The sequence below is a fragment of the Agelaius tricolor genome, unplaced genomic scaffold (assembly GCF_023055355.1).
Source record: "Agelaius tricolor isolate 1412-34295 unplaced genomic scaffold, bAgeTri1.0.p SCAF_12, whole genome shotgun sequence".
NCBI lineage: Eukaryota > Metazoa > Chordata > Aves > Passeriformes > Icteridae > Agelaius > Agelaius tricolor.
In genome coordinates, this window is record NW_027269272.1 from 9,264,203 (window position 1) to 9,279,108 (window position 14,906).

General features: G+C 47.6%; 1 protein-coding gene across 1 annotated transcript in view; it reads left to right on the forward strand.

Moving 5' to 3' along the window:
• The first annotated feature begins 1,350 nt into the window (after positions 1 to 1,350).
• SGPP2 (sphingosine-1-phosphate phosphatase 2) overlaps positions 1,351 to 14,906 on the forward strand; it is a 35,123-nt gene continuing 21,567 nt past the window's right edge. The window contains exon 1 of the mRNA XM_071437478.1: positions 1,351 to 1,612. Coding sequence (XP_071293579.1) covers positions 1,403 to 1,612 — 210 coding nt within the window. The 5' untranslated portion in view covers positions 1,351 to 1,402. The remainder of the gene's footprint in view (positions 1,613 to 14,906) is intronic.

A 14,906-nucleotide genomic window follows, 5' to 3' on the forward strand; every position in this document is an offset into this window, starting at 1 on the left:
GAGCACCCAACACATGGTGTGGGCAAACCTCTGCTGACAGAAGATTGTGTTTGAAGATAAAAGAAAATTAATCACACAAACAATTAAATGAGGTCTATGGAGTCTGCCCTGGACTGTGGATGGGATGATGAAGAGCTGTCCCTGGGATTCCTCACAGAGGCCATGTGGCCCCAGCCCAGGCTGGGTGATGAGATGGCTCTGCCATCTCGAGAGCAGTGGTACTCATGGGGCCTCGGTGAGCATCTCCTGCAGACAGCCCAAACTGTGGCACAGGGACACACTGACTTGCTAAAAAAGCAAAGGAACATGGCTTTGGTTTCCAAGTGCTCTGGAAAAAATGCCTTGATGCAATCTTGTATAATTTGGGGTATTTGAGAATGAAAAAAAAGCAACAAACTTTAAATGAGTGTATGTTGAGCAAATAATGATTGTGCAATCCTTGTACAAAATATATTTCTGGGAATAAATATGGGGCTGTTCTAAAAAGAAAAAAAAATGCATTGATGGAACTAAGGTGCTAAATGTTTCAAACATAGGAATCAGCAGGGATCACCTGTGGCAAGGTTTGCAGCCCTAGAACTTCAGGGGCATCTTCCAAGGGATAACTCCTCTTTTTCTGTAGGAAACTTCACAGCTGTATTTAAGGGATAAAATATTTAGAGATGTATCTTTAGAGGTGTATGTGTACATGTGATGTTACAATGTAGGCGTGCAAATATTTGGGAAAAGAAATAAAAGCTGGTTCCAAAACCGGACAAAATGAAACTGGGGACAGCTCAGGGTGCATTTTACACCATGAGATGAATTGACAGAATATGAGCCCATGTAGCATGGCATCCACACCTAACTGTTTTCCCCAAAGATCTTGGTGTGATTTAGAGCATTCTATCTTCAGGGAGAACATCATGGCAGGAAAAACACCAAAGAAAAGGAACACGCTGAATGTCCTGTCCTTGCCGGGGGGTGACCGCGGGGTTGGGAGCCGGGGCGGGGAAGCGCAGGGCCGGCAAGGGGCGCTCCCGGGCGGGGCATGGCACCTGTGCGGGATGGGGCGGGGCGGGACATGGCACCTGTGCGGGAGGGACGGGGCATGGCACCTGTGCGGGAGGGGCGGGACATGGCACCTGTGCGGGAGGGGCGGGACAGGGCACCTGTGCGGGATGGGGCGGGACGGGACAGGGCACCTGTGCGGGAGGGGCGGGACATGGCACCTGTGCGGGATGGGCGGGGCGGGACACGGCACCTGTGCGGGAGGGAGAGGCAGGACATGGCACCTGTGCGGGATGGGCGGGGCGGGACACGGCACCTGTGCGGGAGGGGCGGGGCGGGGCGGGCGCACCTGCCCGCGGCCCCGCGGCCGGCGGGGCGCGCTGGGGCCGCGCAGCGCGGAGCTGGCGGCAGCATGGCCCGCCTGCTGGGCACCCTGCGCAGTTCCCAGCCCGTGGCGCGCTTCCAGCGCTCCTGCGGGCTCTTCCCCGCCGGCGAGGAGGGCGGCGGCAGCGGCGAGCCCGCGGAGGGGCCCCGGGACGGCGGCGCCTGCAATGGAGCGGGCGCGCTGCGCCGCCCGGCCCGCGCTGCCCCCGGCGGGGTGCGGAGCGGCCGCGGCCCGCAGGTGAGTGCGGGGGGGGGCCCGGCCGTGACTCAGCAGAGCCGCCCCCGGCACCGAGCGCGCAGGGATGCCCCGGGAGGGTCCCCCCGCATCCCGCCCGCGGGATGGGAGGAGGGAAAAAGGGTTGGGGCTGCGAGCGGGGAGCGCTGTGCGCTGCCGCAGCACGGCTGCATCCCGGCCCCGCCGGGGAGGCGTCCGTGGGCTCTCGGCTCTCCCCCATCGCTGAGTCCCCGGGATGGGGCACTCGGTGCGAGCGGAAGTTGCCTGCGGAAGGACCTGGGAGGCACCGCGGTGTCGCCCCGGGATGCGGCAGGGAAGGAGCAGCTCTGTTCTGTCTCCGAGCGGGGCGCACCTGCCGTGGTGCTGCGCTCTGCCCGGTCCCTGCCCGCTGCCCACGGTGTGTGGCTGTGCCCGGCCCCTGCCCGCTGCCCACGGTGTGCGGCTGTGCCGGGTCCCTGCCCGCTGCCCACGGTGTGTGGCTGTGCCGGGTCCCTGCCCGCTGCCCACGGTGTGCGGCTGTGCCCCCAGCCGGCCCCGGCCCCTGCCCGCTCCGAGCGGCTCAGCCCTGCTGGCGCAGCCGAGCTGCCCATGGAGCCGCGCAGCGCTTCCCGCTGGCCAGGCAGGTCGCGGCGTTTCCCGGCAGAGTCAGTAATTCCCCCGTGTATCAGAAGGAACAGGGAAAGGTATGATGCAAGCCGTGTGTACAGGTCGGACGACCTGCTTTTTGTCTTACTGTAATGACTCGAATTCATTAGCAGATCGTTTTGTGGTGCCTTTTGGAAAGCAGGCGTGATAATGGGCTTTCAAATGCTACCTGCAACATAAACATGGACCAGCCATGAATGTCGTAACTCTACACTCCTTCCCTTCCATGCTATTTTACTCTTCCCTGTTCCCCATCCAGTGCTCAGATTCCCATTTCAAGCATCTAAAATTCTTCTTTAGCTGCTGCTTGACTCTTTCTCAATTAGATGTAGTTCAGTGTGTTCACTTCTGAACTACAGTAAGCTCTATTTTGGGTAAACTATGCAGGTAATTCACTAAAAGATTTATTGTCACTGCTTTCTTTTGAACAGTGACATAGTTCATGTAGCAGTGTTGATACTCAATCCTGTCCAAGTTAATGCTCCATGAATGCAGCTGTTCACCTTAAGCAATTGTTTTGGGCTTCATGAAGCAAGGCACAATTACCTTTATGTGAAGGGTGAATGTGTTCTGCTTGAGACTCCATGAAACTTGGAGGTAGAAGCAGAAGGATTTGATTCCACATAATTATGACACTCTGAAACATGAAAGTTGTGTTCAAACACCCCCAAAATGGAGATAGGAGAAATAGATTGAACAGTGTTTCAGTGAAGTGCTAGAATTATAAAGACATGCCCTCTCTGTTCCTTTTTATCTAAACTGGAAATGGAAAGTCCATTTTTACAAGGAGCATCTTTTGCAACTTGATAAGAAATGTGAAAAGTGAATTTGGGTCTCCCTTAGGCTAAGGCTCAGACCCCCTGCTTTGTTGCTAAATGACCTGAGGTTACCCTGATGTATCTGCAAGTAAACAGGTTTAGGAATCTCATTTAAATAGCAAATTCCTTGGCCATGAATTCTCTATGGATAGTGTCATTTTCTGGCTACTAGCTGCAGGTGTTTGCAGAAAGCTGCTAAAGTGCTGCTCCTGCATCTCCCTCCTGGAGCCTTGTGTGGCTCTGTGCTCATCCATGTCTTCCCGAAACTTGGGAGTTTCAAAGTCCTTGTCATCAGGACAGTTGATTTCTATAGGGTTGTAACTTTCACACTGCTTTGTCTTTACTCTCACAACTGTCTTAAAGATTCTCAGGTTCTCCTGTGTAAGTCCTTGGACAACCACTAGGTTATACCTGTAAAACCAGAGCATTTTTCATGCAGTGAAGAAGGTGTGAATGGCTTGCTGGATGATGGGACTGGCACAGCTCCAAGTCTCCAGGACATCCCCCTGTTCTTCAGTGCCAGCTCTCAGGCCCCTGCATCTGACCTGGGCTGGACGTGTGCCAGGGTGGCCCAGCTGGAGAGACTGGGGAGAGGCAGCTGAGGGCTGGTGGCACTTTGGGAGGGGATGGACACACCTGGTAGGGAAGATGCCATACTGCAATGAGAGGAGAGAGGATGTCTCAAAGAGGTAAAAGGACAGAGCAGCTCTTCCTCTGGAAGGAGGAGGATTTAATTATTGCAAACATTTGTGCCAAGAGTGCTGCTCGCGATTCATGACCGTCTGTGTTTATGTATAACCTGGGCATGAAGTGTGTGTTAAAAAAAAAAAAAAGCCACAATGCCTGATTACAATGGGCAGCAGCAGCATGAGTGGCTGTGTTCCTGAATCTTTGTAAATCAGTCCTGCCTGCCCCACAGGAGTTGCCATGAGATTAGACAGGGAATGAAGGGCTTAGATGTGACAGCTGTGGCTGCATGCAGTTCTTAAATATTGAATCAGTCACCTAGCCTGTGTGCTTGATGTTCCCTGGTTGACTTTTGAATACCTCAACTGCCCACTCTGGTGTTAGTGGGTGATACAGAATGGTGCTAGTCCAACACACTAACTGGGTTTATGTCCTGGCTTGGACTAGATATTGAATCTATGGGCTTTTGGTGGAGAACTTGTCTGGGTCTATTACTACAGAAGACAAGAGAGCAATTCCTTGTAATTATCCTGTCTATGGTTAATACTAGTTTCTTTTCTGTACTGCTTTCTATTATTAGTTTTTCACCAGAAATGTATTTCTGGAACAGCTGTAAGGTATCCTTTCCTTACGCTTTGTAGGAAATCCTCGAGCTGTGCTCTTAAAAACACAAATATACTACCTGAAGCTGGTGTTCTCTGAGTGGTCAAATAAAGGCCATGTATATTTTTAAAGTGGAGCTTTGCTTATCTCTGATCTCCTGGTGGACTTTTGCTCCTGGAACTGATAGCCTTAATGAAAGGGTAGGAAAGAAAACAACAGCCTTCTATTCGAAGTTCTTTGTAGAGATTTGTTTGTCTTTCTCCACTCTTCCTCTCCCAGATGCTTTATCATCTCAAGATCTGTCTTCCTGCCTTGGAGAGAGTACAGTTCATGTTTACACTGTAGTTATTCCTTAACTGTCAGAACTGCTCTGAGCTGGCACCATGCTTACAAACTGCCTGATGCTGTTTAGTGATTGTATGGTTCCTGCTCGTGCTGTAGGTGAGGAGGATAATAACCAGGATAACAGCCAGGTGGTGGTAATAGAAACAGAGAAGGTGGGTACAAACTGCACCTCCATGTCAGATGTATTACAGTCCCCAAAAATGTGGTAAATTACTTGCAAGATATAGATGAAAACACTGTTTTTGCTGTGCTGGGATGGTTGGTAATTTGAAGCATGTTTGCTCTAGAGCCTGAGTCAAGGTCTCTCTTCTGTGGTGGTCCCTTGCAATAGATTTTTGTATCAGCCTCAGAGCATTGCTTTTTCTTTTTAAATGGTTTTGCAGGCTTACTTTGTTTCATGTTGTTTCCCTTTCCATGCAGCAGTAAGTTGGTGGTAGCTGAGGCAGGTTCAGCAGGAGAGGCAAACCCTTGTGAAAAAAGCCCACGAGCACTGCTAGGAGAACAGGCTCTAGTGCTAACACTTTGTGTCCCTAGAGAATACAGCTGAACTTTTGGAAGCTCCTCAGTTTGGAGCTGCAGCTGGGGAAACATGAGCTGCAGTTTCTGGTTTCAATGGGCTGAGCACAAGGCTCACATTCCCCAGCATCGCTCTGGCTCTCTGTGGTCAGATCTCCCCTTCCTGGAGAAGGTGGGAGCTCGACCATCCTGCAGGTGTCCAGGTCTTGGTTTGAGGCTCTAGCAGCCAGTGAGGGATGGTGTTCATTCATCATGAATGAGATGGTTTCATGGAGGGTTTTGGCCAGCCCTGAGTGAGGGTCCTTTGGAAGATGACAGCAGAATCACATCCAAGATTCAGGTAGTGTGGGCAGCCCTGGGAGAATCTGTTAGCACTGGGTTTGCCTCTCCTCAGGGAGCAGCCTTGCATCCCCTCTGGAGAATAGGCTGCAAAGACAGCTCTGTGCTGTTTGTTACCATCTCAGTTCAGGATCCTGCTGCAGAGTCCCCTGGAGCTCACAGGAGTTTGTGAAGCTTTGCTGGTTGCAGTGGATATCCTGTGTGGTGCTGAGAGAGGAGTTTGTGAAGCTTTGCTGGTTGCAGTGGATATCCTGTGTGGTGCTGGCACAGGGCACACGAGGGGCTGGGCTGGCAGCCCAGCTCCTTACACTGATGATGATGATGATGATGTGCTTCATGGCTCACAGCCTGAGTCATCTTTTTGGAGGCCACTGGACCTCATAATGAGGAGCTGTCAGGATCCCAGGATTAATTCCAGTGCTTGGAGGTGAGCCACTCACTGCTTTATAATTCTGCTGACTGTCTTGGGCCATTACTTCAGATATCAACCAGAATAATAAAAGTTAATCTGCTCTTGTTTTTCTCGTTTGGGTCTCTGGAGAACAGGAGTGCATTTAACAAACAAGAAGCCAGAAAAAATGTGTTCTGGAAAATCCCTTTGGACAGCCAGTTCTTTCAATTTATCTCATTGTTATGCTCTGCAGAGAATGTGTATGGGTCATCTGGGCAGTGGAAGATGACTAATGACTGCTATAGCAAGTAAATCTGTGGTCTAGAGGGTACAGGTAGTGTTGTCTAAACCATGATTTTTTTATTTAAAATGTCTGTTCACTTTCCTGCTTTAAAGGCATTCATATCAGTCTGGTTTGGTGAGCACCTGTAACTTACTTTCCCAAGGTAAACTGCTATTGGTCCAGATGTAGAGGAGTGTGAATGCTTTAATATGGACCTAAATTGCTGATTTATTTATTTTATTACTAAATTTTGGAATATTTATTACTAGATATAAAAATTAAAAAAAAAACATGTTTAATCCTTCCTTTTGAAGACAGCTGGCAGTTGCAAACCACTGTTAATAGGGTTCTCTGAGCCTGTGGGTTCTGGCACACAGGAAATGGTCACTATCAGCCCTGGTCAGGTCATTTTTATCCCTTTTGCAGCTTGCTCCACTGCATGGAATTGTGGCTACTTACTTAAGTCAACCACTTTATGAGGTGTAGTGCCTTTAGTGTTCCCCATTGCCATTTTCTTTGCCAAGTGAGACTGTTGGGGTGCTTTATTTTACAGGAGGAGTCAGTGTCAGACACGTCAGTTGTGCCACAGGAGCAAAGCCTGGGTGTTTGCAGTGGAAAGGGCCCAGAGGCATTAACAGTGAGGAACCTGTTCCCTGACAAATGTACAGCCCTCCCACCAGGGTCTGTGCCAGGAAGCAAAGGGCAGAGCAAGCAAAAGACTGGAAGAAAGGTCTAGGGAGGAGAAGGGAGTCCCTATGGAGGGGCAGTGACACCCATGCCACCTGCAGGTGTGAGGTGCCAGGGTGAGTTTTGAACTGGGACTGACTGAAGTGTTAAAGCTTGCAAGCACCTGCCCAAAAGTGCCACCAGCTGGTGCCAAGCTCTGCTGGCTGGGGGAGTGCCAGGGAGCTGCCCTCCTTCACTGGGGTAGGAGATCCAGGCCTTGAAGCAGCACTTGGCAACATCAGCTTGGTCTCCTTGTGTGTTGCTCCATCAGAAAGAGAGCTGACATCAGCATGGCCTGCACTAGGTGCAGCTGACAGTGAGGCAGCAGTGAATGAAGAACACCTGATCTGCAGCTCTCCTCCCAGGGGCAGGCTGGCTGCTGAGCTCTCCTCCCATGTGCCTCTCCACAGCTGCAATTGAACACATCCCTTCCTCCTTACAGGGCTCTTCTGGGATCTCAGGGACAAGGTACCTGCATACATGGCATGGCATTTAACCCAAACACTCAGCACTACCTTAGGAAACTGCTCTTTGACTCCAATCTTGGAACCATCTGCTGGCAAAAATGTCACTTCACCCTGTGCTGGTGCCTGATTGTAAGAGATTGAAACAAATAGTTTAGCTGGCTGAAAATGGTATGGTGTTACTCTGTTTATGTTCCAGAAGCCTTGCTGCTCTGTGCCTCTCAGAACAGACCTCTGCCATGGAACTAATCTTTGAGCAAAATTAGCTGACTGGAATCATGATGCTGCTGTGTAGAAAAAAGTGATTAATCTAAGGTGTCTATTCCAGGCTGAAGTTAATTTCTAAAAAAAAATCTGAATGTGAGAACAGGCTTTTTGCTCTGCAAAGAAATCTAACAGTGAAGTCCTGGTTCTCTGTGGTCATTGGCCACTCCTGCAAGCTTCTGTTGGGTTGGATTAGGTTAGGTTAAGTGAAGCTTCTCTTGAGGATCTTCACACCTGGTGTGCTGGGGCAAAAGTGAGTGACAGGCTTCCCATTCCTCCTCCTCCTCCTCAGTCTCTCTGCAGAGCACCTTGGGTATCCAGCAGCCATGCAGGCCCTAGTAACACTCTGACTCATTTGGTTTTGGCAGAAAGTCAAAACTAAGAGGTGGTGCTTGAGGGAGATGGGTGGGTGTGTGGGCAGGGTGACCATCTAAAGCTGTGCTGCTGGAAAACTGCTGTGTTGTGGCACATCCTTCTACCCAAAACCAGTTTTAGTAACACTGTACCTTTGGAAATATGAAGTACAGTAAGTTTCAGAGGAATCTGATATCTGTTTTGAAGCTGGAATCTCCACCTTTCTGAACTGCCTAAAATTTGCTTCCTCTGTTTCTTAACTTGCCTTTTCCTCCCTCTGTCCACAGACACTGATGCTACCTAATCCTTAAAACACCTTCCTCAGACATTTCCAGGTGTAAGCTCTGTGTTGCACCCCATAAAATTGCAGTCTAATTCTCATGAATTAAAATGCAATTAAATAAACCTGTTCTTCCACTGTAAAACAGGGAAGAAGGAAACCTTTTCCTTCTGTCCTTCCCCTGCCTGCCTCACTTGCCCTGTTGTTTCCACCTTGCACAAATTGGCCAGTTGGAATGTGGGAGGATGCTCAAGTGCACGTACCACATCTGTCAGGGCAGCTGAAAGAGCCCAGCCTCTGCCTGGCAGAACAGAGCTCAGGGGATGAAGGAGGTGAGCTGATCCAGGAGGAGAAGTGCAGCCCTATTTGTGCTGCTGTTGTGCAGCTTTCTTGGCAGAAAAGTGCTGCAGACATACATCAGTGATTTGTAACAAAAGTGTCAGAGCTGGGCTCCTGGGAAGTTACTCCAGCACCTGGAATGACCATGAGAGGAACAGGTTTCCATAAAGAGTGGGCAAGGAAATAAATGCAGAGCTGTTACCCTCCATGCTGGAAAGGTTCCTTCAGGTGTGTGCTCAAAAGTCTGAAGATTATGGTGGAAGGTAGAACTATTGGAATTCCTCAAAATTATACTGCAAGAAAAGGGGTGAAACATAATTCTGATGCCAGGACACCACTGTGTGGAGGGAGGTCAGACAGCCTTGCTTTCTCAATAGCAACAAGCAAAAGCTCCCAAGTATATGAGCTGCTAGGTTTGAGGTTTGGCTAGATGATCTTTAAAGGTCCCCTTCCAACCCAAACTATGATTCTCTGATTCATGGATGTCAACTCTCCAGGCCTCTGCTAAGAAAGGAACATAAGAAGTTAAATGGCCTGTGAGTTGGAATGTCACAATGGACACCTTTTGATGGAAAGTGATGAGAGTCTCTTCAGAACAGGTTTCAGAGCCATGTGGAAATCACCAGATGGAAATGTGGCTGTGAGAGGCATGATGCCTGTGAGGTGAACTTAGAAGAAGGTGCAGATAGGCTGGAGGATGAGAACAGAAGTCAAATAGTCTTGTCAAGCTGAAGGTATGGTTGAAAATTGACTTCTATTCAACAGGTGCAGATACTTATTGAAGAAGCAGGTGTAGACTCAGCTGTAGAATAGAACAATAGATGTGGTAGACATTTCATGGAGAAAAAAAGTTGTTTGAAATCACAGGTTCGACATGGTTCAATGGTGATAAACCTCTGAAAATGGTGACTGCCTGCAAAATGAATGACATTGTGCAGGACTGTTCCTTCAGCATTGCTGAAGTGTCACATCTGATCTTTGGGCTCTGTAATTCAAGACAGGCATGGTAGGTGCTGTGTCTGCAAAATGCTCAGTACCCCCTGTAAGAATTGCCAGGTGTTTAGGGAGTGAAGGAATTATGTCATTTTTGAATGCTTGTAACAATCTTCTCCTGTGCCAGCCTTCACAGGAAGGAAGCAATTTGTTCCTTGTCTGCAGTAGATAAGAAAATAGCCATAGGTTTCAATTTCAGCAAGAGTTTCAGGCTAGATGGCAGGAGAGCAAAGCCCTTGGACATGGCCTGGAGCAAGCAGTGGAGTTTCCAGCTCTGGTTCAGTAAGGACAGGTTAGACAAACTTCCACCAGAGTGGGGGGAGTGTAAGCCATCCATCTTTGGTGGACAAGCTGGACCAGCCTTGGTTTAGGCTGTCTGTCAGGAAATGTGAGGCTGTCCTTCCCAGTGACTGCAGGCATGTCCTCCACAGGCAATCTCAGCCTCCTGAGCAGCCACTCCCCTTTCTATCTGAAAGAGACTTTGGTTTCTTTAGGACAGCTTTCTTTAAGGAAGACAACATAATCAATTTCTCCTTCCTTGATCCTTCCTATTAATTGCCTGAACAAATGCTCTGTCAACACTAGTCTTATGTTATTCTAGTTATATTTAAATGACTTGGCAGGTTCTGTTACTTCTACACGTGTTCCCAAGGAAGGAGGCTAATCATGTTACTTCTAGAGCAAGATACAAAAATAAAACCTGTAATTCACTCATCTTCCAACTACTAATCAGAGTGGAAGGAAAACAATATGAAGATTAAAAAATTCAATCTTCACACATAAACTGAAGTGTCTTAACTGTGTTCTGGACCCATTCCAGCTTCAGTGTGCTGCTTGATGTGCAGATGTGTGCATCTGTCTCAGCTGGCCATCCTTTACAGGCTGAAGGGAGACTTTGGATGAACACACTGATGTGTGGTGATGGGATGGGCATTGTGCCCAGGGGGGCAGTGTTGGTGAGAGACTTTCATGTACCTTTCCCAGTGACTGTTTGGGTGGTCCCAGCCTTTGGTCTGGCAAACCACAGCCCCTTTCAGCCTGACTGCTTCCAGCCCTCCCTGGTGCTGCTGGCTGTGCAGCACTGCTCTGCTATTGTACCTTGCTGAGGGTTTTATCTAATGCCTTTTGGAATGAGTTAAGAAATTGCTGAAATGCTCCCAGCATTCTGCCTGATTTTTAGGCTGCCCACTGGTTCTTTAGCTGAGACCACTGAAAATGCTGTGACTCTCTGGCTGGAAGGTTGAGCCTTGTTATGTCTCATGCAATGGTTGTCTTGCTTCTGCATCAGCTGATGGTTGCAGGCCACATCCCTGCTCATTAGGCCAGGAGTGCCTGCTGCTGCCTTTGCTTGCACAACACCTGCAAGCTGGATGTGTCCTCTGTGTGCTGCTCAACAAGGACCTGCTGCAACTGCAGAGCTGGACAAGATTTTGTGACATTTAAGGAGGATTTTCTTGTGATTTCTGTTTGTCTTCATCCCCACATTTCTGAGGTTTTGGTTGGCTCTAGGTGTCCCTCCAACAACACCACCCTGTAAACCTGGACAGCTATTGAAAACTGGCTGCTTCATGACTAAAAAATTAATTCCTTGTTTTAAAGCATTTAAACAGAGTGGGAAGCTGCACATATGTATGAGTTTGGTTAGGTGTATTTTTGATGCCTTGGGGCTCCCTGTGTGTCCTTTGTGGGCTCTGTGTGCTGTTGTCCTGCTCCTGGTGTCTCCTGACATCCCTGCAGTTCCTCCCATGACTCTGCTGCTCCTTTGCTGGCTCCCTCACCCTACCATGGGTGCTGTGCACCCAGCCAGGGGCTCATGGCCACACCAGGATCTCCACTGGGGCACAGCCCTGTCCCTGGCCACCCCTTCCTTCCTCCTGGAGCAATGGGTTGCAGGGTTGGTGCTGCCTCTGGCTGCTTGTTGGAGCTTCAGAAAACTCAATGTGTTTGACTGCAGCTGTGCTGTTGGATGGAAGAGCTGAAGCTTTTGATAATCATGGGGTTTGCTTTTTCTTATTTTCCAAAATCTAATTACCACTACCTAATTTTTTGTTGTTGTTGTGACTTGATAGGTTACTTTTTTAACTTGCACAGTTAATAAGCATAAAGTGATGTAAAACTGTCTGCTTATGCAGAATATTCCAGTATAGAAGGCTTTTCCCACTGGTTTTACTCTGAACAGTACAGCCCTGTGGAGCTGATTTGTCTGATTTACATTATCTTTGTGTACAGCAGCATCTAGACTGGAATTTTTGGGTTTTTTTTTTGTTTTTTTTTTTTCTTTTGTGCTTGAATTTTGGTGGCCTCTCTAAATTTAGAACCCTTTTTCTTAGTGCATTAAAAAACCTTAAAGTGAAAAGTATGTAATGTGTTAATTAGGGACTTTGGGAGGGAAACTCCTAATCTTTTGCAAGGCAATTCGGTTGGAAGGGGAGTAAGGGACTTCAAGAACTTCAATTAAACATGTACATCTTCTGAAAGATCCACAGTAATTGAGAGCTGAGAACAGAGTGTTGGTTAATGGGATCTCTGGGTCACACTCTGAGCCTTAGAAGTCTGATGCTGCACAGCTTGTCTCTAGAGACAGGGCAGGAAAAGCTGGGGCCTGTTTTGCTCTCTGACAAGAAATCTCCCAGAGGAATTGCAAGGAATACTATCTTTGCACAGTTACTTTTTTTTTCCCAAAAAATACATTTTTGGGAATGTACAAAAATACATTTTTGCATTTATTATCTTAGTGGCTCAGCTGCTGTTCCTTTGCTTCAGCTTTGAAGGCTATACACTACATCTATACATGATTTCTAAAAGGATGGATTCCTCCTATGCTGTGTCATTGTGTGCTACTGTATCCTCAGAGCCACCAGGGTGTTGGTTTGCCCTGCTGGAATGTTTGGGGATGCTCCCCTGCTCCAGGGTGCTGTGGCAGCTCCTGCTGTGGGTACCCACCCCTGTGCTGAGACTGCAAACGTGGGATGACCTGCGAGAGCCATTTCTGTGCCAAGAGCTGGGTAGTTTATTTATGAGACTCATACATCCATGAGAGTTTCTTGTAGCCTGAGCACTTGAGGTTTTCCAAAACAGACATTCTATAGTTGGTGAGAAGGGTCATTTTTGTGAAATTACCTGTTTCTGTGGCTGTGAATGTTGAGGCTTATTACATCTTGCTTTGGAAATGCTCTAAAAATTCTGACTTTACCTACAGCTTTAATTGCTGCCCATTAAGACCTCTCTGATCCAGACTGAGTAGCAATGGAGATGGATGGAAGAATGATTTGCTGAAAGGGCTTCAGGCACTGTGGAAGGCATCAGGTCACTGCAGTACATTAAGAAAAACCAAGTCTAAAGATAGGAGTTACTGAAAATTAGAGATTGAATAAATTTCTGGGAATGTTAGGAGATGTTAACACAAATAATGGATTTTTCTACACTGGGGTTAGAATGAGAATAAAAAGGGAAGGCACTCCACAAAGCACTGCACTCTGCTTTCTGCAGAAACTGTGTGTGTAGATGGTAAATGTGAGCTAACTGCAGTCTGAAGGTGCATGGAGGAGGCTCACTGTACCTACAGTGCTTTGGGATCACAACAAATGCAAACATCACTTTATTACCATGCACTGCCAAGCACCAAGTGGAGCAATTCTGTGGCACTCTGAGTGCCTGACATGTGGCTGTGGCAGGCTCTGTTTGTCCCCTGCCACACATTGGCTGTCACAAGTGCTGGTGTGGAGTTAAAAAAAAAAGAGGTGCTAAAAATCCAACCAAATGTGTGTGTGATTTCTGATAGAAAAGGAATGGAAGGAAAAGAAAAGAAAGGTTTTAAGAATTGGAATGGAATCATGTGGAATGACTTGGACCTGGAAATATTTTTTTAGCTCCACATTTCTTTTAGAACCTGATAAATATACTTTCCCCCACAAAACAGTTACTGGAATTAGAAGGCTTTATCCTTCATCCCATGAGGTTGCAAGTATAAAAGCATTACCTTAGGGATGTGTCTGATCCTCTCTGAGCTAAAGCACACATAATTCCCAATACCTTGGAGATTAATGCTTTAGTGAGGAGTTAGTGGTGCCAGCAGAGGGCTTTCTGTGGGGCCAGGTTAAGTGTCACCAAATTCAGTTCCAGGATCTCAGACAGAAGCATTAGAGCTGCTGATTGCACTGGGGGTGTTTTCTAAGTGGCAGATGAGACTTGAGACACTTAGACTGATTGCTCTGTCACACAGCCAGACACAGCATAGGGCTGTTACCCTGAAGTGATGCCAGTAACTCATCTGTGGCCTCTGTGACTGAGAGATGGGGGAACACTCCTCTGATCCTGGCACTTCCAAAAATGTTGACTCATCTTTTCTGTTCATTGGTGCAAAAATCAATTTAAGTTGTGGGGTTTTTATGGTACTTGAATGGATGCAAGTTCTTTCCATCTTGCTTTTGTCATCTCCGTGCAGTTTGCCTCATCTCTGCATTAAAAGCAGATGGAGAGACTGGAGCTTCTAATGGCTTTTGCAGTGAGTCACAAGTGCATGTCCAGACTCCTTAGACAATTTTTATGTTTTCTCACTTGCATATAGGGTGAGAGTTTCTCTTTAGTAAACTAGTTACACAGCCAGCTCCAAGCATAAGTTTTCCTATTTGGTGAGTCAAAGCTCTCTTAACTTAGTGTGTCTGTGCTGAGACCTTCATGGTGCCTTCTCAGTTCCCATCTTTAGGAAGTTCTTTTGTCTTGTATTTACACAGCCAACGTGCATATTTTTAATTTTTTGGGGAGGATGGAGTGAGACTAGATTGGCTCCTTAGCTCCTCTCCTGAATCAAAAACTCCCATTTGTCTATCTATCTGTCTATCTCCTTATTTCCTGAAGTGATAGGTGTACCTACAAAATGTGATTCACTTGCCTGTTGCTCCTGCTAAGAGTGTGAGGCTTCTTTGTGGTGTCCTAGTCCCAAATGGCAGCAGCAGCAGCAGCAAACCTTTTCTGGACACATTCAACGAGTGGCCAAAGTCATGGCCTAAGCAATGTATGCTGTTGTGTGACTTCCCAGCTCTGGAGGCTGGGTGTCACCTTTTGGAAGAGAGAAACATGTTAGGTGGGGTACATCTAATGAAATAATCTAGCTACCAAATCCAGACACCAAATGAAATTTCATGCAGAGTAAAATGAATAAATGAAGCGCTAAAGTGTTGCTGTTTGCAATGTATCTACTGGTAATGCTGGAAAAGACAACCTTGTGGTTGTTACTTAAAATGTTGGAGT